Genomic DNA, 21994 nt, shown 5'->3' on the forward strand with positions numbered 1-21994 from the left:
AGCGTCTTGGAGCGCTGCCAAGTTCGCCTAGCGAGCCACTGCTGCCCATATCAAAATACAAACATGCGATGCCCACTGCCGCGCAGCCTCTTGGCACACTGCCAAGGTCTGCGCTGCAGACGGCACCCACGCCGACAGCACGGAACAGAGTAAAGAGCCAAGAAGAGGCTCAAAAGAAAGTTTGAATGCCATGTTAGTCGCCCAACGAACGCTCTGAACCACAAATATTTAATAAAGGCGACCGGCGCGGTGCATCGCATGTATTAGCAGCGCAGAAGTGAGAAACTCGTCACTGGACACGCCGCACTGAGCGCGGATTCGTTCGGTTAAGTTAGGTTAGGTTAGGTTAGGTTAGGTTAGGTGAGGTCAGGTCAGGTTAGGATGAACGAATCTGCTTGTAGTGCACGGAAAGATTTCCGTTACTATTGCACTCGATAAGGGACGACATCAAACCCGCGTGCTTCCCGGCAACTTTCTGACGGCTCCGCGCTTAAGACGACGGCTCGATTAAATGTTGCCGAGAACGGCCACCAACGTTTGGGAGGCATGACTCAGCGCACGATCGAGCGATCGACATTAATAAGTTTCATTTTTCCAGTAAGGCCTCTAGAGGGCACGGACGACGCGGTAACGGTGCAGCGGAACCCTGTTCTTGTCGTCAAAAAAGAAAACAAGTGGAAATGGTCAAAACACATCTAGAACCACGTCGAATCCCACTGGTTCCAGTTAGCGCCAATTGTGTTTGGCCAGTTCAAAATGTTCTTGACTGGGTATGCTCGTATTCATGGTATCTGATAATCTTTTCCGCGGCTCTCTTGAAAAAGAAAGGGCGCATGAAACCTTCCCGTGATAACGATGGCAGCGACTGCTGTACTGTGGTAAGACTCAAAGGCAGCCTTCCTATGAAGAGGAGCCATAGAAAAGTCAATTTCTGTGGTACTTCTGCCCAACTCTCCGTATATTGCGTCCTCGTTCCCTGCTTGTTGTTGTTGTAGTTGTTGACCTCACACAATGGCACAATGGCACATGTCTGATGTTCCCTGCGTCTCATATTCGTACACTTTTTTTTTTCTCTCTTTTCGAAAACAACCGTCGCGTTACACTTGTGCACATCTGTTCCCGTTTCATGCAGGCAAAGTCGACCTTTGCGCGACAATCGTGGTCGCGTTAAATTAGGGTGAATACGGCTTTCTAATATGTCATATTTTCACCACTCAACATTCGAGGTAAGTGAGGATCAAGTACCGAATGACTACGATCACAATATGCAGAACACTATAACGTCACGCCCATAGGCGTTCTGTAGGTACCAGGGCTGAGTGATGCAGCCACGGGCAAAATGTCGCAACCGCAGGTGAATCAGCGATGTCTGATGGCAATATATTAGCAAAATATAAAAGCATGTCATCAGCACAGTACGTAAAGAAAAGTGAGTTACAAAGTTGTAACCCTGTGTCTGGACTAAAAATTTGCTGAGAAATGTGACGTTCGCCTTACACTAGACCAGACCCACAGCGTTCATCAAGCTTTCATAAACGTTCACTTACACTGAACTGGATGAGACTGCAAACTAAAAATTTAATAAAGTTTTGTTGAAGTTTCCCGACAATTGCCACTTGTTCTCAATTAGCAAGCTATTTTACACATGGCAGCCTACTGCTAAACCACTTAATGTACACCCAAGAGAAATAATATTTCCTCTGGATTCCCCAACTTTCATTGTTGCAGCCAATGATACAATACCATTTTGTTTTCATTTATTTCAATTTAGCACCGACTACCAACAGAACTTACCATGGTTTTTCATTATTGAGCTGACGTTACACATGCTGAAAATGTCTTCTGTCATGCACATTGTATACAATTGTTGTTTCTATACATACTTTCTTTTGGCTGTTTACTGCTTGCACATCACCTTGATAAATTCCATTGGTATTAGCTTGTTTACAAAATGGTTCGCAAGCCTGACTGTGAACAATGCTCACATCACAAATAAAGCAATGAAGTTATGGGAGGAAAAAGTTTTCAAACAATGGGTACATCTTATTTTCTAGATTATGAGCCCTATGGGACACTTGCTATGCACACCTACATCTAACAGATGTGGTGATACAACCAAACATCAGGTATAACCCTCTTGATTGTTTGGGGAACATGCACTCATGCCACAATGGCCACTGACTTTGTTGAATACGTCTTTTCTACACTGTTCACAAAACAGAATTCTTCCGCGCAACACGATAAGTCAGTGCGCGCCAGAATCGACGGAACCACGTGGAAGAGAAGCGCGGCCATACCGAAGACCAAGGTCCAGGCCTCCACCGGAAGGTCGCCGTAGGCGCTGCGCATGAGTGCAGGTTGCAAGCACGCACGGTCTCCGGCTTCGGCTGCGGACAGTGCACATCCGCGAATCCGATGGCACCCTGGCAGACCACGTGACGCGTCTGCTGGCCTCCGCCGCACTCCTGGTCGCACTGAAAAGGAGGAACGGAATCATTCTTCATATTGAAAGAAGACCCCACATCCATCTCGCGGCTTATACAGTCCCTCAGCTAATAAAGAAGACTTGTAAAACACTCTTCTTTAGCATTCCCGATGTATTCAGTAATGAAAAACCCATCAATACATACAAAGTGTTTCACCTAAGACTGTCATCAATTTGGAAAATTAGGTTTTTTTAATTAAAAGAGTGCTTTTTTCCTGCATAGTACAATCAGCTGCATAGTGCATCAGAATATATAGATAACGCGTGCTCATTGGAAGGCTACCTAACTAATATTAAATAGCTAACCTTTTAACTATTACAACTAGGCCCCTCATTTATTGAAAGGCTTGTAGCCCACGTAAGCAATATCTGTATCACTTTTTTAGATTTTACAAATTTCCACTCTCGTCGTCGCTGCAGCAAAAGCAGTTTTGGGGCCGCACATGGCCAAAACCGCGCAACCAGAAAGAATGCTAGTCAAGCCTACGAGTGCGCCTACGAGATCCCACGAGATGGACGCTCCTGTCACTTGCTTTCGGCCTGCTCGCTGCTATTAGCTAGTCGTGCGCTGCGAAAGAAGCACAGGCTCCTGAGAGAAAAGCAGGCGACTCGGATGCAATACCGCTGCGCATGTCCGGGAAGTTCTTCACAGCAGTGCGGTGAGCATGCGCGTCAACTTTTCATGGTGGCGTCTATACAAAGGGCAAGTGACCGGCGCTTCAGTATCGAGAGACCAGCGCGGGAGTGCAGCCCGCAAGTACTGTGGTTCCGGCAGCGCGGACCAGCCGCCGAGACGCTCATGGATCGTGCTCAGTGGGAGCAGCCTCCTTTCTGGCTCTGCAACTATGGTCTCCTAGCGGTGCAAGTTGCTGCAGCGTCGAGGCTTGGGTACCGTCGCGTGGTTTGTTGGAGGAGATAGCATTCCGTTGTTTAATGTAAGTGTCCTAGCATTGCAAAGTGTTATTGACAGAGCCGCCGCGTACTAAGTTTTGTTCGTTGTAGCGCGCATGTACGGGTCTACGTAGCTGCACCATAGCTGCGGCTAGTAGCGCTGTTATAACCGTTGAGATAGTCGCTCCGTTGTACCATTGACCCGCTCAGATGTTATCACAACGCTTTGTTAGTGTGAGCACTGTGGTGCTTTAATACCAGTGCCTTTATAATTGTTCTCTTCTACAATCGAGCGTTATTTCATTGGCACATAAAAAACGCTGTTTTGCCTGCAGCTTGCGGCTTGTTACTCGTCGGACGATACCATGCCTCACGGACCCCCTTAAAGTGGGAAGTTCCCTGATTACTTGAAATTTCGGTGCACTGAGAAACAAATTCAAACTCGATGTCATGCGAGGCGGCGAAGTAACTCAGCACGCACAGCAATTAAGCAGCCTTCGCAAGGTCATGGCGCTTCCTCAGTATCAAGGACTGCGCTGCCTTGTATGCGACCAGTTTGAACAATGTACAACAAAAGCAGGAATGAAGACTTCAGGGCCCTACCCTCACAAGAATTTCTTCAGACTGTCTATAGACTGTCCATAGACTTCTGTCTATAAAGCCTGTAGACAACTCGTAGAGGAAAGTCTATAGGCGATACAAATCTTATAGACAGTCTATAAACAATCTATAGACTTTTTGGTGGACTTTTGTATATAAAGTCTATAGACTATAAACGGACCAAAATAAATATGTATAGCAAGGCAATAGAGTCTACAAGAAGTCTATAGACTGTCTATAGACCATTTTGTAAGGGTCCTGGAGAAAGCAACAGACTGCGACGCACCGGTGTCCACTCGCCCAGGGACCACGAGGGACAATCCTCGGTGTTGCAGCGTTGGGTCTCCGGGGGCCGCTGAAGCTTGTTGCATGCATTGCTTTTGCTCTCTAGGTTGTCGACGCAAACCACCTGGCGACGCTGGGTGCCGCCGCCACACGTTCGAGAGCACTGTGAACAGAATTCAGCAAGATGACATTCAGCATACCACCAAGTTCAACGCAGGGTATGGTGCCGGGAAAGTCGGGGTCCAGTCTAGATAAAAGCCACCCGATGTGATCGGGCCCCTTAAGCCATAGTTCTTAGCACTTGACGCTCACATAAATCAAGGAGACATTATAGAAAGTTCTAAGCCCCTCCCCTCCCAGTGTCCAGGGAAAAACTGCTGATACTGCATTTATGGGATGGCCTCAAGGACCTTGTTTGACTAACCGCCTACCACCACTGTCCTTTCATCCGTCACCGAGAAAGGAAGGACAGCATGGAACACCTTTGGTAGCTTAATCCTCACTTCTAGGAGGGGGCAATTTACTGCGGCTATTATGCACCAAACTTAATTCTAACCTCTCCCCCCTCCTCCACTGTCAGTTGGTGGAGCATTAGCGGAGAAAGAAGTCTAGTCGCGCACCGTTCCCCACTGGCCGAAGCGCCAGCGGTAAGGTCCCTCAACGTGGTTGCCCGAAGGGTGGTGATTGCCGCTGTCTGACAAGACCACGCCACCTGGGCCCAGGCAGGGTCCCTGGCAGGGCTGCTCCTGCTTGGGCCGCGTTCCCTCGTCGCACTGGCTGTCCGGGAGCACTTCGCGCAGATTGTCGCGCACGAAGCATTGCACGCGACGACTGGACACACCGGGCCCACACTTGGACGAGCACTGCATAGAGAAAAGGGAGAGTATGTCAAAATTCTGGCTGATAGGCCTAACGAGTACCCTACCAGTCCTACAGAATGCAGAATGGATCACTTGAATGAACGCACGCATTCTAGAAAGGAAGGCACGAACTCAATGAGGGAGGGGGAAGGAATGGCTTTCTTATGTTTGTTTGCATGATCTCTAAATCGCTAGTGAAATGCCTCTCCGGTATGTCCCTTTAGCAGCAACGTACAGGAGCTGCGAGCAGGGATGGCAGCGAGATCATAAGAACAGATGCCCACTACGATCTCACAAACTATGGTCTGGGAACTTCTGCGAGAGATATGGCTTGCTCTCGTAATGAAAATGGCCCATGCAAGGTGACCCTAAAGTATAAGCCCAATCAACTACAGCAAGTAAAAGGCAAGGAGTACGTGCCTCATAAGAGGGCCAGACGCAAAAAAAATTATAAATTGTGGGGTTTAACGTTCTTAAGTGACACGTGGGCTGTGGTGGATGTGTAGTGAAGGGTAGCTTCGGATTGCTTCAGACCTTCTGGGGTTAATTAAAGTGTGCTCACCTCACATAGCACACAGGCGCCTTTCGCGTTTTGACAAGAGGCCAAAGAAAAATTGTTTGGGAACATAACTTTTGCACAGTGCATGCAAAGGTTTCTGCGCTGCAGGAGAGTGCTCAAGTTTGATCGGGTTCACAGTTCTATCCTATGTTCAATGCTCTGGGAGTTAGGAAGCAAACAGCATACAGGCACAGCAGCCTTCAGTAGCTCGACGATATTTTCGCCACAGTTCTGTGGACTCTCGACCGAAAATGGCAGACGCATTTCCAAGAACTTAATTCTCTCGTAAAATACTGCGCTACTCAATATTGGAGCTGGTGCTACAGGAAAATGGCCAACAAAAGACTGTTCCAGGCTCTGCACCCCAAAACTCACAACCATGGCAGCCGTAGCACGATCGCCACTGCACTGACTACTATTGGGAGACACACGACCCCTGCAGTGTTTTCACAGCTAAATGGCGAACCGCAAATTAGAGTAGGCCTTTGTTCACGAGAACATACACACAAACGTAGATATGAATGCATAAGCAGCACATCCCAAAAGGTGAACGCTTGTGAACATCGTATTCCGCTAAACTGGGATGATGCCTATAGAAAGGGTATCATATTATGAGGCAAATGGTGTAGACTGACAACGGTAAGTCGACTTCGGCGGTGGCGTATCGCATTAATTCAAAAAAGAGGTCGTTCAACGACGGCTTGAGAACGTTGTCTTTTTGCATCGCCACCGATGCCTGCAAGCAGCGCAGTGCTCCGCCTTCCACAAGCGACTCAAAGAGGCGCCACTTTTACACGAATGCACGTAAACTTTAGGGCATCACCACATTGCCACGCATCACTAGGTCATGCGACACGATTGTACAGGCCGTCGCATGCACGTAAACACAGACACTACGCGCGGCCGACAAATATACTGACCGCGGACCAGTCTCCGTGCTGCCACCTGCCACAGGTACCCGCGTCGCAGGCCTCGGCCACGCTGGGGCGGATCGCATACAAGCACTCTTCGTGCGGTAAAATGGCACCCGTCACCTCATTGATGCAGCTCACCTGGCGCTTGCGCACTCCGCTGCCACAGGTCGCCGAACACTGCACACACGAGGCACGAACAGGTCGAATCGAAGGCATACGAGTCAAAAGCCTCATGCGATCCGCAGAAATTATTACCAGGAATTAGGGACAAACGCTTCTAATTCTCTTGGCTGCCGCAGCGTGACGCATGGCTATGAACATGCAAAAACAGCACGTTGACATCATTCGTGATGTAAGAAAGGCAATAACCATGTGGCTGTAGAAGAGAACGTGATAGGCCAGTAGGCTTTGCGGCACAGGCTGGGAGCTGTCCCGAATTCCTGGTATTGGCCAAGAGTTCTGTCTCTCACTCTCAGCATACAGGCGAACCACGTTGAAATGGGCTCCGCAGTGAATGTTTCAAGCTGCTCTGTTTAAACATATATCAGAGCCTTAACTTCACCTTCGCGGCGCAAGCCAGTGGAGGCCACAATTCCGCCCTGTCCAAGCACAAAAAATGGAGGTAACTGAGGTTCCTCAGTGCTAATCTTGGTGAGACGCAGGATGAACTTTAAAAAATTCATTTTTTATGGCGCTAAGACCACAGCCCAGACATCAGTCATGTATCAATGCAGACTTGCTCTCTACCCTCTGCAATTTTGATTTCTGAGGTTGTGCGACATGTTGTATGTAGTAGTCCTTGACCTTGAACAAGTGAAGTCCACGCTGCAAACAGCTCTATTCCCGAGAACCTTCGTACCTGCGACCAGGGCGCCGACTTCCAGCCGGCGAAGTTGGACCGCGGTCCAGTGGACGGATGCTCCGAAGCGGCGGACGTCACCCCGCCTGGCCTGTCCGCTATGGTGAACTGAGAGTGCCACGGCAAGGGACAGGTCACCCGGTTGCAGTCGGATGCCTCGTGTGGTCGCGGCGACCCGTGACAGTGGACCTCGTCGACCACCGCGCCGCTCACCGACCGGCAAGTGACGTTCCGGTACGTCACTCCCCCTCCACATGTGACGGAGCACTTGGTGCCGCAAGGGGACACAATGATGATACAAGCAGGCTATTAGGAACTCCCTCAAGTTGACCGAGAGTCAAGAACTAATACGCATGTAATAGAGCGAGAGTGCCACAGTTCATCTGGGCATGGATGTCTAAATGTCGATTATCAGGATTTACTGCTCCAGATGGCCCAATGTTTTTGCACATCTCGGAAGAGAGCATTACCACCAAGCAAGCCATGCAGCGTTTTCGAGGTTGCAAAAAGCATTTCAGATAGTTATAGCTCGTCAAGGCACCACATTGCACCTCTACAGGCACCACATGGTCAGACAAGCCACAACTCAATGAGTGCACGTTATCTAGTTAGCAAGCGCATCACATGGCCGAATGGAAACTACTGCAGGCAGCATGCGACTTTAAAAGAGCTATTTCCCCATAAGCTACTTCAGGCTAACTGGCAATTCTGTTACAAAGCATCACGCCATTCAAAAACGCGCACCCTCTCACTGCAGCAGAGAAGTGGGTGTAAAGTTAGGGCAATGCCGCAACAGTTGCTAGAATACAGCCATTTCATGCATTTACAATGCATTTACATTAATTGAAGATTTTATGAACAGTGAAGGACTTAGCAACATCAGTGATCTGAATTCACATAAGAAAGTACCACGTTGAGTGAAAGCCACATAGCACAGTAAAAGAGCTAGTCAGCTGTGCAATCATCATGTCATTGTGCTCAATACAACAGCAAATCAAATTTTAACACACAAAAAGCATGCGGCATGCATTCACACTTATCTCCACAAGACCGACCCTCTGTGAACAGCCAGATTCGCATGTTGACACAGTGTACACATGCTACACTGACTCTACAGGACACTCAACGCAAGGAACCATGCACCATCCGTGACTTCATTAGGCGCATAGTGTCAAATCTTACCTAGTCTAGTCAGAACCGCGATCGTTTCAAGTGCATTCAATTATCTCCTACCTGCCCAGGGACTTTTGAAAAGTCATGGAAAAACTATTTCGCAAGTGCGGTAAGAATGGTCTAGTCTGTTACAAGCCTATGATACTTTGTAGTTACGGACAATATCAGTCACAATTTCGATGTGTACGTATGCGGTCTTAAATAACGAGCGCAGGTTACCACGACGACAATAGCAGCTGATCATCAAATGCAAGTGGCTGGGTGGCTGCGAGTCTCAATAGTTTTATTGCCACGTTAGCTGACCATGTTTGCGACAATCTCATGTGGCTGAACATATATTTCTGCACATTCCTTCTCGGGAACCCACACATAGAAGTTAAAACACAAAAACGAATCTTGCTTGCACAGTTGTAAACGAAGTGTCTAATTCATTACTGCTTTCTGTGTGCTGTCTTCAGAGTCCAGATACCTGCTAGTATGTTCGCTCCCAAATTCACCGGGAGACAAAAACAGCACTTTCCAGCGGTGACTACGCCATATACCAACATCACCTTGTTATTTCGGAGTAACCTCATGACCGCATATGATAACCTTTCCCCAAAGCCACTTGCGCCCATTCCTGCATGTCTCGATCAACCACTGTGAGCAGCGGCTCTCAACTTACGGGTCCCTGTTCCCCGAGGTGCCATCGCGCCGGAGCCTCGCAGGGTGGCATTTCGCATGGCTCCATGTCCTGCGGTCGCGGCGCCGGGTGGCAGAAGCTCGAAGCCACGGCACGGTCTCCGTGCTGGCACCACAGAGGGCGCTGCCGGTGGCCCGAGCCGCACGTCACCGAACACTGCGCCACGGCGACATCACACACCGCCACGGCACGCCGAGGCACGTGGGAGGAACTTAACGCGACAGAGCGTACCCGCTTTTTGCGACAGCGTCTGCCATCAGCTGCCCAGCACATAGGGAACCCTGTCTCCCAATTCAAGCATCGCTACATGCCACCTCTTACACCTGGGTAAGAGCGAGTGACAGTTTAAGCGCCACTTTTGGAATGTAGATTCTAACGGAGCACTAGAAGGATGCTTGAATTACTTATGGACTGCGGAGAAAATTTTCCTCAAGCATTGCATCATTTTTCGGAAACCGTGAAATGTTACGTATAAGTGGAGCGATATTGCTTGAATGAAGTCTAAAAACATTGTCTCCTTTAAGTCGCACTTTTATGCAACCAAAAGACAGCTTGCAGAAGTACTGCAGTTCCTTGTGCATGGAGAAGTTTGTTACAAAAACATACGGAAGTAATCTTTCAGCATCTGCAAAAAGTATCCTTTTTAACAACTACTGATAGTGGTTGATACATTTTGCAGGTTGCTCGGCTGGCATTCAGTGTACTACTGACCCTGACTGGCAAAGAGCATGAGAGATAAAATACTTCGCTGATGACTGCCACGAAAAGCTGCAGTAATTCCCGGGTTCGAACCCCACCGCGGCGGCTGCGTTTTTATGGAGGAAAAACGCTAAGGCGCCCGTGTGCTGTGCGATGTCAGTGCACGTTAAAGATCCCCAGGTGGTCGAAATTATTCCGGACCCCTCAACTACGGCACCTCTCTTCCTTTCGTCTTTCACTCCCTCCTTTAACCCTTCCCTTAGGGCGGGCACGGTTCAGGTGTCCAATGATATATGAGACAGATACTGCGCCATTTACTTTCCTTAAAAAAAAAGCAAGCAATTATAATGGGAGCTTCAGAGTACAGCCCTAAGTCAGATGGTAATGAATACAGCAAAGAGAAAGCTGCTACCATTTTTTAGCAAGCGCCATGCATCAGCTGTTACGAGAATTTCTGGTAACGGTAACATCTTCCTGCAGATTTCAAGCAAGTTTTATTTACCATTCATGGCTCAATGTCGCCAATTCGTGACGTAGAGTTTTCATGTCGTGTACTCAGTACCAAATAGAGCTTGCAAACGAAGTTTGATGCCGACATGTTCTCAGTAGACTGTAGTGCTTCACAGTCAAAATGTGCTGCCACAGAGAGGTAGATGTGTGAAGAGCAGGGAGGCGTTTGTTGGATGAATAGGCATTTACTGTCCTAGTGCATTTGAGTTGGCTGAGTGCCTTCGTACGATCTTTCACAAGCTCAGACCAGCTGCACAAGAAGGGCCAAACGCTAATTGTTACTTATTAATGCCATACAGGTGTCTCAAATTTTAGCAGGGCCAACAAAATTTATGTATATTCTTTTGAATATGTACACGTTGCCTAGTCTGTCATGGTGATAATTTTTTCCCTGATTCCTTCAAAAATTTGGGCATTAAATGGTTATAAAACAGCACTGGAATTCACACTGTTTTTGATCAATTCATGTGACTGCACATCACCATTTTACATTATCACAAGAAAGCTGTTTAACACGTGATGCAATTCTTCCAATAAGCTTTCTTCATTTGTTTAAATCTTAATTATACTGGAAACACTGGATTTAAGTATAAATATATCCAGACTTGGAACCGTCGGAAATAATATTCACAGTTACAAATAAAATTCACATGCTTTGAAAAACATCCATGCACTCAAGATGCAAACAGATTTAACAGGAGGTAGGAATCTATACATAAATTCATCACAGTCATGCAAACTGACTACAGGCAATACCAAGCATCAAAAATGCCAGGCACTATAACACAAACAGCCCTGGAAACCAGTCTTCAGCTTCAGGCTCCCATGGCTAGGGAACAAAACTGTGACGGTAATCAGAAAAAATTCCTGTACATCCCTATGGAAAAATCTCGTATGTATGTGTCTTATGTGTCTAGCCCATACAAGATTATGGAATATGTGTCATACATGGTTGTAAGGGCTCCACTAGTACATACAACAAACATTTGCAGCATGTGTGAACTCATATTCAGCAAATATGTGTTCATCCGAGACATCTGCAAAGCGTATGAACTTGTATTCAGCCTATATGAGTTGATACGATGCACAACTGTGACTCATGTGAACTCGTACAAAACGTGTTCATATAAGGCACGTTTCTAGACACATATAGCTCATCAAGTTCATAGGAGACAAATTTCTGACGCATGTGACCTTATATGAAGCATATGTCTGTTCATACAAGTCACATATGTTGACACATGCAATTCATATGCTGTCCACTGAGTTCATACGAGACACACATCTTGACATAATTCATATGCTGCCTATATAAGCTCATATGAGACGCAACTGTGACAAGTACAGCTCGTATGTAACACATACGAATTCATAAGAGACACATATGAAATCATACAAGATTTTTTGATAGGGAAGCTCTAGCTGCACATAAAGGCATGCTTTCATTCCCAATTTAACTCATCCTTCAAGCCGTAAGAACAAAACAAGTCTTGCATAATTCTCAGCATGAGTCTTTATTGGGCTTCACCCAGGGTACTTATATATTGTCAAACTTCCCTTCAAGAAGCACTAAGCACTATATGACAAAAAAATCTCACCTCAAAACATGCTAGTTCGGAGTTTTGTAAACGCCCTTAGAATACATCTGTAAACACAAATGCTCTGCACTCATGTGCTTTCTGTGCCACACCAATCTGGCACAGTTTCTAGCTTACAGACTCCTGCAGCTAGGTCATATTTCAGTCTGAGTCATGAGAAAAAAAAGTTATCATGTCTGCAATTCCAAAGCGAGGTTACAGCTTGAATGTATGGCCATTTCTTCAATAATGTTCTCCTCTTAGCAATGCTAAGGGCCACCAAACTCGTGTGCCTCACTGGTACCTTGGCTTTCCTCTCATCAAGCTCCCGCTTTGTTTTTCTTATCCTCCTCTTAACGCCTAGCCAATTTTCTCCGTGGCGGATGCGTTTTGCTGGAGGCAAAATACAAAACATAGCCTGTGTACTGTGTAATGTCAGTGCACATTAAAGAACACCTGTTGGTCGAAATTAACCTGGAGCCCCTCAATAGGGCACCTCTTCTTTCAATTACTCCTTCATTCCTTACACCACAGCGCAGTTAACGTGTTCACCGAGAAGTTGCGGAGCCTAGCCTTTCATGAAAATCAGTTTTCTCTCTCTCTCTCTGACAATTTCAGAACAATTAGTGACATACTTCTTTTTTTTCTGTGAAAAAGTAGACATTAATGCATTCCCACATAAAAAAAAAATTTCCAACACTTACAATTTTATCACTGAAAAAAAAAAGTTGCGGCGTAATTCGTTCAACGCCTGTAGACTACTCTACTTCAAGAATGCATTCGTGCTGACCCGTGTTTCCGCTTCCGACAGCATTTTTGCTCTCCCTTCTCTCCTGTAGTCAAGTATCTCGCCTGACGTTTCCTTAGGCGATCGCGCTGTATGTCCAATTCTATGGTAATGGTCCTGCCTGTCGCTTACGAAGCCGATCGCGTACTCAGGAACTGGCAATAGTATTTGTGGGAGGTTCCGCCGATGTTGACGCCGTTGTATTTGGTCAATGAAACACAGCGTGTGAAACTTTCAGAGGCGAGTCAAAATGGTCCTTCCATCTCGAGCGCTGGCCGATAGACTCGCGCCGTCAGTGTGCACCCGCTTATTGATCCCAATGCAGAACGTGCCCACCCACCTCTGCCGCCATCTCCCGCCTTCACGGAGTTTCTTCTCTAGAGGGCCGCGTACCGCGCGCCGCCTGTACGCATGCGCTGGAAGTTCCTGCACTGCCGCTACCTGTTGCAGCAATTTCCTTTGGGATGCCGTGTCTGACTTTGCAACGTCGGTATTGAAGGTGCTGATTTAAAACTCTGCCTAGTTGACTCAGCTGAAATCAACAATTTAGTGAACTAACAGTTTAAAGAAACAGGAAACTAAAATTTTTAAGCTCGTTTAAGCAGCACAGTATGCGTTGATGCAGGTCCTAGAAGAACGGCTTTGTACGGACGGAAACCAGATGGTCAAAACTTACGGACAAAGAGCGGCGAAAATGCAGCCGTTAAATGCATTCCTACATAAAACAAAAACTGACAACGTTTGCATCATCCAACGTATTGTACTAGCCTGAGAGAGATCTGTGCCAGACTTGCGCGCGTGTTCATGCATCTTCGCTCGATATTTGGTAGAACAGTGAATGCGTTGTCGCTTTGAGTTCCCCTTTGTCCAGGTTAATTGGAGAGACATGGGAGAGGCCTTTGCCCTGCAGTGGGTGCAGTAAGGCTGATGATGATGATGATGATGATGATGTCCAGCTTCCACCACGCTTCCCCTAACCCCTGCCCTGCTATGAGAACGAAAAAAAAGGTTTCGAGGGAAGGAAAAGCGCTGTAACTGTCTCGCTTCTCGGTGGACGACTGTACCGTGAGGGAGGGAAGTCGGAATTGAAAGAAGAAAGCGAAAGAGGTGCGGCAGTGGAGGGCTCCGGGATAATTTCGACCACCAAGGGATCTTTAACGTGCAATAATATCACACAGCACATGGGCGCCTTTTGCGTTTCGCCTCCATCGAAACGCGCATGTAGGTTGAATTCGACGCATTCAACGAATTCAATGCATTCAACGAATTCACCGCATGTGGGTTGAATTAAGCTGCTTACCTCTGTCCAAAGCCCCAGCTCCCAGCGCGGACAGTCACCCTGGCTGCAAGGCCGCTTGACGACACGGGTCGACAGGTCACATTGGGACTCCGGATGCCTCTCCTGGTTCTCACCCACACACACAGCAGAGCGAACCTGCTCTCCTCCGCCACACGTCTTGCTACACTAAAATAAGCAAAGATGGAAACAAGAGCATTGGCACAATAAGAAAGATATCAGTGAACAGCTAAGAGTTTCTAACAGTAATGGTCCTGCATTAGCTGGCAGTTGATCGCCAAGAAACGGAGACGTTTTAGAGTGGGTGCACTAACCACCAGGCCACCACTGCTGTCGCCTGGAGGTTAGAGCTTCCGCTTCATATTCGGAAGGCGCTGGTAGGGAAGTATTTCGTATGTATTTCGTATTTCGTAGTGTGGCGCGAGGGTCACCACATAATGAGCATGCAGGAGACGTGCCACAATAGTGGGATAACAGCTGAGAGGATGATAGAGAGCGGGTCTGTAGGCTTCTGAAAAGGATCTGTTGGGGTGGGGAGGGGTGGGGAGGGGGGTAAGATCGACGGTCCAAACGGGGTATTTGCGTGAGCTCTGCTAAGGTGTGCGCTCGCTCCATTGAGAATCCTGAATCGAGACTGTCCTGAGCTCAGCAAATCAGACCTCAGACCAATTTATCAGCAGCCTCATTTTCAGGGTTCCCAGAGTGAGCCGGCACCCACTGGATCTCTACCCTGCGCGGTAAGTTTTGGGCAGGGGGGTTCAACAATTGCCAGGCAGGGGTGTGAATCCTGCTCCTGGCAAAGTTGGACAGAGCCGTTTTGGAGTTGCTAAAGATGTATTGGGCGTCCGAATGTGCAAGGGCTAGGGCGATGGCGGCCTCCTCTGCCTCCTCGAGCGTAGAGCCCGAGGGAAGACGGTGAATTAAGGGGTGGGGTAGGGTTTGATTGTAGGCAACTACTACCTCTTCATGCGCTATACATGCGGCGTCTACCCAAATGGCATCGTAGGCTTGCGCGTAATACATAAGGAGGGCATTAGCGCGAGCTACGCAGCGAGGGATATGATATTGGGGATGGACGTTTCGAGGAAGGGGTTTCACTACGAGAGGTGTATGGATGTGTCGAGGGATGGCTGTAAGGGTTGACAGGTTAGCCAGTATGTTGATGCGAAGGGAGCAAAGTATATGGCGGCCAGTGTCTGTGTCGAAGCTGACAAGCGACTCCTGTGGCGAATGAGCAGCAGAAAGGGTAGCCGTAGGACTAACAGTAGCAAAGGTGATTTTATAGGCAAACGGAGATGTGGCCAAGGACATCGTAAGTTTCCCATTGAACTGTGGGACACTGCAATACTGCTAGGTCGATAAACAAAAAGCCGAAAGCAAGAAGTACGTCGTGGCACTGGAGATGAAGGGAGGGACACGAAGTGCGTGCACGTACGGGCTGCCAGTCCCCGTACTCCCAGCGGAAGTTGCGGCATGGCTCGCCGCACTTCTCCACTTCGGCCGGCTTCGGTTCGTGTGCCTCACACCGACTGTCCGGCACCGCTGTCTCCTGTCCGCCCTCGGAACGCTGCACGCACTGCACGCTGCGAGTCCGCACACCATTGCCGCATCGCGCCGAACACTCGGACGGCTCTCCCACGCGCCACCTGGAGGAGAACGACCGAAGTGCACACGAGGAATCAGCAGGTCGTACAGAAGCAAGATGTACGCTGTGCATCTAAAAGCCTTCTCTCTTCTTAGACAAGACTATCATCCCAAATTTTGGTAGCAGCTGAGAACCTTGCATGGAATATGTGTGCAACGTTAACAAAACTTTTTTCATAACGCTACAGTTTTAGCAACCTTGCACAGCCCTTGTTCAGCACAGCCCTTGTTGAGGTCATAAAAGTGCAAATGCATTTTACGAAATGCCTTATTTAAGGAACGGTTTCAGCGCCTGTTTGGCCCCGCCCACGGTGCACGTACCACAGTGTGCAGTGGAGGTTGCAAGCTTCAGCCAGTCCCTGCGGCTTGGTGCTGGGTTCGCAGTGGATGTCATCCACGACACCGGAGTCCGGACGCCGTTTGCACTCTGGTCGCCTGTGTCGATGACCTGTAGTCTCGAAAGCGGCGTGACCGTGAGTCGAAACGTTCAGCAATTCCTAGAATTCTGAGCTATGTCATGGCGTTTTCACGCAGTACAGCGTTCTAATGGCTCTAGTCAAGTTAAAAAAGCTGAGCACTTTACATCTGCAGCTATCGTGTACACCACACAATTCGCATTTTGAGCAAGTGCCTCATACGGTGGCCAGCTAAAATGCACTTTGTATCCAAACAACTTTTTTACCCAAACAAAAACAACACATCCTAAAGGTTGAGGTAAGTGTTTAGACTGACAGCTAGGCAGGCCAACGACCACAGATATGAGGGCCAGCAAAAGTTATGATAGTCTAACAAACATAGTACTTTCAATGAGAGCCTTTAAGCCCAGTAAACTCACCTTGGCACAGAGAGCTGCACTCGCTCCAATGAGGACTCACTTCCCAGTAGTAGCGTCGTTCGTCCCGAATCGACATTGTGTACTGGAATCTGATATCAGGTGATTCCACTTTGCCCACAGTGAGAACCTAAGGGTGCGGAAATAAATGCACGCTTCCGTAAATTGCCGCATGGCAGATTTCTTTCGTATTTTTGATAAATTGACCAAAGAGACAGGTTGAGTGAAGATGAATTACATAACAAACGCACGTGTCAAGTCTGCACCCATCAAACGACAAGCGCTCCAGAAGACTGATCTAAAACTATAGTACGGTTTTCATGTGCTTACAGGGCAACTAGAAAACAATGTTGTGCTATATTTCACGCAGTGCTAAACGATAACTCGAAGCCATGAAAAGCATCCAGAATTCTCTCATCTTCCATGACTTGCATTGAGCTCAGAGAAGAATTTCAAAACAATGTTATGCTATTTTGAACAGTGCTACGTGACAATCCAAACCTATGAAAAGCATCCAGAACTGTCTCATCTTCCGTGCCAATTGCACTGAGCTCAGTGAGAAATGTTATTTAGCATACATGGCAGATAGTTTAAGCAGCGTTCAGATTCCGGTTTTCTCGTTAACAGCAAGATAAGTGCTTAATTTTTGCTTGCAGCTCCCCTTAGTATTGTGCTACTGTCTCTTGCATAATGATCAAGCACCTAAAAATAAGCAGCCATAGTAGATCCAGTTCATCGACTTTATTCTTGCATTGGCGATTCTCACGACGTAGAGGAGGCGCCTCAATCGATCCAATATGGTGGTCTTACGGAGGAATGCTTGTGAGGTCAATCAAGGTGGAATCGCGCTGGTAAAATTTCTCCCCGGACTGGCGCTTCTTTGTCGATGGTGGCAGCCTCGTTTGAGCGAAACAGACTCTCTTCTCTTGTCGAAAGGATGAGCAACAAAAACAGAAGATCGGGCAAGCAAGATTGTCAGTTTGCCCTGCTACTACCCAGAAAACCAGTTAGAAATTTTGCCAGCCGATGTAGGGTGAGTCTTACATGATAAACCCGCGTCATGTTTGTTTTTTTGTTTGTACCCTAAATATCAATGACCATTTGCAATTGTAAATATGAGAATATATATCTAATCGTGGCCACAGGTGGAAACCGAGAAAACTCCATTCCATTCGATTCGTCATATGCCCGTCTGTGGGACTTATTCCAGCGACACCGAGCGTGTGAGGTAATTGAAGTGCAAAAAGAATCAGAATGCAATGCAACGTTCGTGAAAACATTATATCAACCCCCCCTATGTGGATAACGAATCACCATATCACTACACCCATAATAATAAGGGCCGTCTTTATAGAAACAGCCTTGCACAAATTCTTAGCTCTTGAAATGTGCCCATTATTCATGTTTGCTCAGTAAAGTTTCTTGTAAACAGCACCCCGTATTTACATGCACTCCTTTAGCCCAGGCAAGTCAACTTTTTTTAGATATACGCTAGGTGCCTGATAAGATGTGTGCTCTCATGGTCTTGCAAGTATTCCGCTACACACTGGAAAATTTCCGTCCCCATGTATGGCTGGCACCATAAAACTGACGCAGTAACACTAAACCGCTCTTCTGTCTCATTACCATACAAACTATTATGCAATAGCACTTCTAATATATATTTTTACAGCAAGGTTAAACAACATCTGAGAGTGCCGGCAAAGCACTGAACCAACACACGACACAGTTCCGCACGTGCCAGTGCTCTCTGAAGTAGTTCGCAACGTCGCCGCAGCGTGGCGTCTATTTCGTGAAAATCGCCAATGAACCAGTCAGAAAAGTCCGCGTATAATTTGTCTTCTCCATGGAGGAGACGGTGTTTCCGAACTCATTCAGGTGCTGCCCGCAATATAAGCAACATTGTGGCCCGGAATATAGGCAACTTTGTGCCCTGCCCTTGCAACTATTTGGTGTAGTTCCGCACAATACTGCAAACCCACTGCTTACCATGAGGTGTAGCTCTTTCCCTAGAGGCTTTGTGGCGTTGATGCGTTCGACTGATGCATTAGAGCCGCTGTACTCGATGACAGTGCCGCCGTAGCGGATGGTCTTGCGGAACATGCTCACAGTGAAGTTGCCATTAAGCAGGTACTCATCTTCGGCGCTCTTCAGTGCTGCACCGACAGAAAAGTGGCCAAAGAAAGGGTTTGGCAGAATGTAAGTACAGCATTTACAAAAGGAGACGATACTGGTGATGCCTGGTCTAATTATTGAACACAAAAAAACTTCTCCCCGATTCCTAAAAATTGGGCGGCTGCTGAACCGAAACCACTGGTCACTGGCAGCATCTCAACAGAAGCTTTAGAAGCTGCATGTCAGACTCTACATCATGAAACGTCCTACCCAGTAGGTAATGAACACCAAAACAAGTGTTACATACTGCCTTGAAAAACAAATAGACGTGCTCTTTTTACAAACCCGCAGTCAACATGCCCTTATATATTAAAGAACATATTTGTCGCCCAAGTCTACAAATTGAAAAGTATTCAATTAGGAAGGCACATCATTTGTCAAAGTTACAAGTGTTATTTTGATCGCAGACCAGAAAAGGTTCACCTGCAGGTAAAGCTATTCATGCAACTGCAATGGAACCTCGTTATAACTAAACGCTTCACAGTGAAGTAATGAATATAACAAAGGAATGATGATTCCCATTAGAAGCTGTCAAAGCGGGCTATAACAAAGCTACGACTATAACGCAGTAATTGACGAGCCCCTTTAACTTTGTTATAACAAGGATCAACTGTATTCACTTGCATGCATTTCAATGGGCCATGATACTTGGCAGCTACAAAGTCAAATTTTGTGGCATGTAAATAAAAATATATAAAACGCCTATCTCTTGTGATTTTTGACAAACTTTTGCTGTTTAGATAGTGACTGACACATGCTTTTCTGTATCTTCTTGCATCGATTGGTTGTGTTCCGACTGATTACTACGACAAATTTTGAGCAAATCTAGCATAATCGAAAAGTCGTTCTAAACTAAAGGCAGTACTAGAGAGTCTCCCACTTACCAAGATAGTTGTCGTCCTTTTCGAATCCAAACTGATGAATTTCTACATAGCTGGCCCCAGCTGGAATTACTGTCACAAAGTTGTAACCTGGAAACGATGAAGTTGTCACACATACAGCTTCGCTTTTGACATTTTCAGAAGCGCAAAAACACCGAGGACGCAGAGGGAACAGACAGGGACGAGGGCTACTTCCAACTGTTTATTTCGTAAAACCGCAAGTGCTTTAAACAGTTCTCGAACGCTTTTATGACACGGCAGTAAACTACACGTGCGAGAATACACAGTAAAGCTACCGAGACTAAAAGAACCAAGGAGATAAGTGCACGATTACGTTGATACCCTGAGGAAGGCAAGTTCTTTTTTTGACAATGAAATGGACGGTGAGCTTACACAAGTGCTACCCAGCTTTTATGACAGAAGCTGTGTCATGTAATCGACATCTGTCATCATTTCGTGAATGTTCCTTACGGTGCTCCTGTTTTCCTTTATTTTGATTGTCCTTGTTCAGTATGCTAATGCAGCAAATAAATAGATACCAATCCAGGTGCCAAAAAAAAGTAACGCAAAGGTGTAAATGCCCACAAGCATACATAATCTTCTGTGAATTAACATAATAAGTCGGAGAACAAACAAGCATTCTGTCCCATCTACCGAAGTATAGAGTAGGCAACATTGTACAAGAGAAAGGAAGGTTAAAAGACACGTGTGACGCTGAAGCTCCGCACACACGTTAGTACAGAGATTTAGCTCACCCCAATCCCTTTTGCGGTGCGCCACAGCGCATGCGCAAATCTCTTTCAAGGCGCTAGATGGCGCCAGGTGCCGCCAGCTGTGCGCACGCCTTTCACGTCACGAACAATCAGCGCATGCGTGCTGGCAGCACACGGAAATGGACCGTGGTAGCGGCCTCGGATAGTGCTATGCTAAATCTCTCTAATGTTCCTCAGTCAGGAAGCACTGGATAATCGCCAGTCATCGCCATGCATTTCAACGGTATTTAAAAACAAGGTGCATGACTCCAGATATAACTTGCTCGTGGCTGGAATGTGGTCCCTTGCGCACGTTGGTGGAACGCCCAGGGTTAATTTCCTTCTTCGAGCTCGTAACCAAACGTGCAATGCCTACTTGACGTCTTTAACAGCTAAACTAATTATGTATTAGTCACAACTGGCTATGCATAAAAGCTTGTTAGACGTAAGATTAATATTAATTACCATTAAAACGCCTGTTAGAAATAAGAAATAGATAATTATGGAGCAGGTTCCCAAACCCAGAGCCCAGGGCACAGCACCAGAGCGCGTCAGTCGCAGCCCGACAGTCGACACACGGCAGGTAGCATGCTTACCGAACTCTGCGCGGTTGAAGTGGCCCTTGATAGTTCGGCAGGTAGCGTTGTCCCCACCACAGACACCACACATGTCTGTCGTCGCGGTCGAGTTGAGCTGGTGGTCGCAACCGGCAGGCTGTGGCAAACACAAAGCCTCAACATATATATTCGTGCAATGGAGTTCTCAGACGCTGTGCTCAATATTCTCGCTCACGTAGCCAAAGAATATGGACATTACTTGATCTCAACTTCTTCATAATAACCAAATTAAAATTGCTCCTCCAGTGATTAACCTACTGCTATCGTAGCGGAAAAAGCAGTGAGAGGGACGCCACCTTGCAGATGCCATTGATGCAGACGTCGAATGATTCCGGATTGCACGCCGTGCCGTCTATAACCTTCTCCTTGAGCAAATAATAGGCGGACTGGCCAACAACTCGGCAGTATAGTTTGCAGGAGTCCACATGAGAGACTGCAGAGAGAGGAACAGGAGACAGTTTATGGTCAGTCACGCTACCACGTGACACATAACGGCAGTTTTTAATTAAAGGCACCTGCGAGAAAAATGGAACACTCGCTTCAAACAGAGCGAACACGGGCCCCTTAGGTTTTATTTGTCTTCAAGAAAGCCTGAGAGGTAGCAGAACACGCCCCCCCACCGCCCCTCTCTGTTGAAGCTGATGTAAAAGTTAAGTGACCAATGTCGCGAGTGATTTAATCTTAAATCTGAAAGCAAAATGCTCAAGCGACCATTGTTCAAAGAGGGACCATTAGTTTGTTGTTACGACAGACGGCACACAAAAATATCATTATTGGGTCGTTTAATACGAAGCTCTTCTTTACCAGTTAGGAAAGAAAATTTAAATCTGTACCAATGCACCGCGTGTAGGGCTAAAACTGGCCAAACTACGCGTCTGTACTTTGGCAGTGTGTTCGAGCGGTAACACGCTTATT

General features: G+C 47.0%; 1 protein-coding gene across 1 annotated transcript in view; it reads right to left on the reverse strand.

The window, feature by feature from the left end:
- The window catches only part of AdamTS-A (ADAM metallopeptidase with thrombospondin type 1 motif A), a 463942-nt gene that overhangs the window by 21612 nt on the left and 420336 nt on the right, over positions 1 to 21994 (reverse strand). Inside the window, exons 14-27 of the mRNA XM_077640653.1 lie at positions 21376 to 21512; positions 21059 to 21176; positions 19714 to 19800; positions 18644 to 18810; positions 16658 to 16784; positions 16144 to 16270; positions 15614 to 15824; positions 14182 to 14346; positions 9291 to 9464; positions 7454 to 7720; positions 6601 to 6771; positions 4882 to 5124; positions 4263 to 4424; positions 2298 to 2474 (exon numbers count right to left, since the gene is read on the reverse strand). Of these exons, the coding sequence (XP_077496779.1) occupies positions 2298 to 2474; positions 4263 to 4424; positions 4882 to 5124; positions 6601 to 6771; positions 7454 to 7720; positions 9291 to 9464; positions 14182 to 14346; positions 15614 to 15824; positions 16144 to 16270; positions 16658 to 16784; positions 18644 to 18810; positions 19714 to 19800; positions 21059 to 21176; positions 21376 to 21512 (2333 nt within the window). The remainder of the gene's footprint in view (positions 1 to 2297; positions 2475 to 4262; positions 4425 to 4881; positions 5125 to 6600; positions 6772 to 7453; positions 7721 to 9290; positions 9465 to 14181; positions 14347 to 15613; positions 15825 to 16143; positions 16271 to 16657; positions 16785 to 18643; positions 18811 to 19713; positions 19801 to 21058; positions 21177 to 21375; positions 21513 to 21994) is intronic.

Source organism: Amblyomma americanum, chromosome 10, assembly GCF_052857255.1.
Source record: "Amblyomma americanum isolate KBUSLIRL-KWMA chromosome 10, ASM5285725v1, whole genome shotgun sequence".
NCBI classification, from domain to species: Eukaryota; Metazoa; Arthropoda; class Arachnida; order Ixodida; family Ixodidae; genus Amblyomma; species Amblyomma americanum.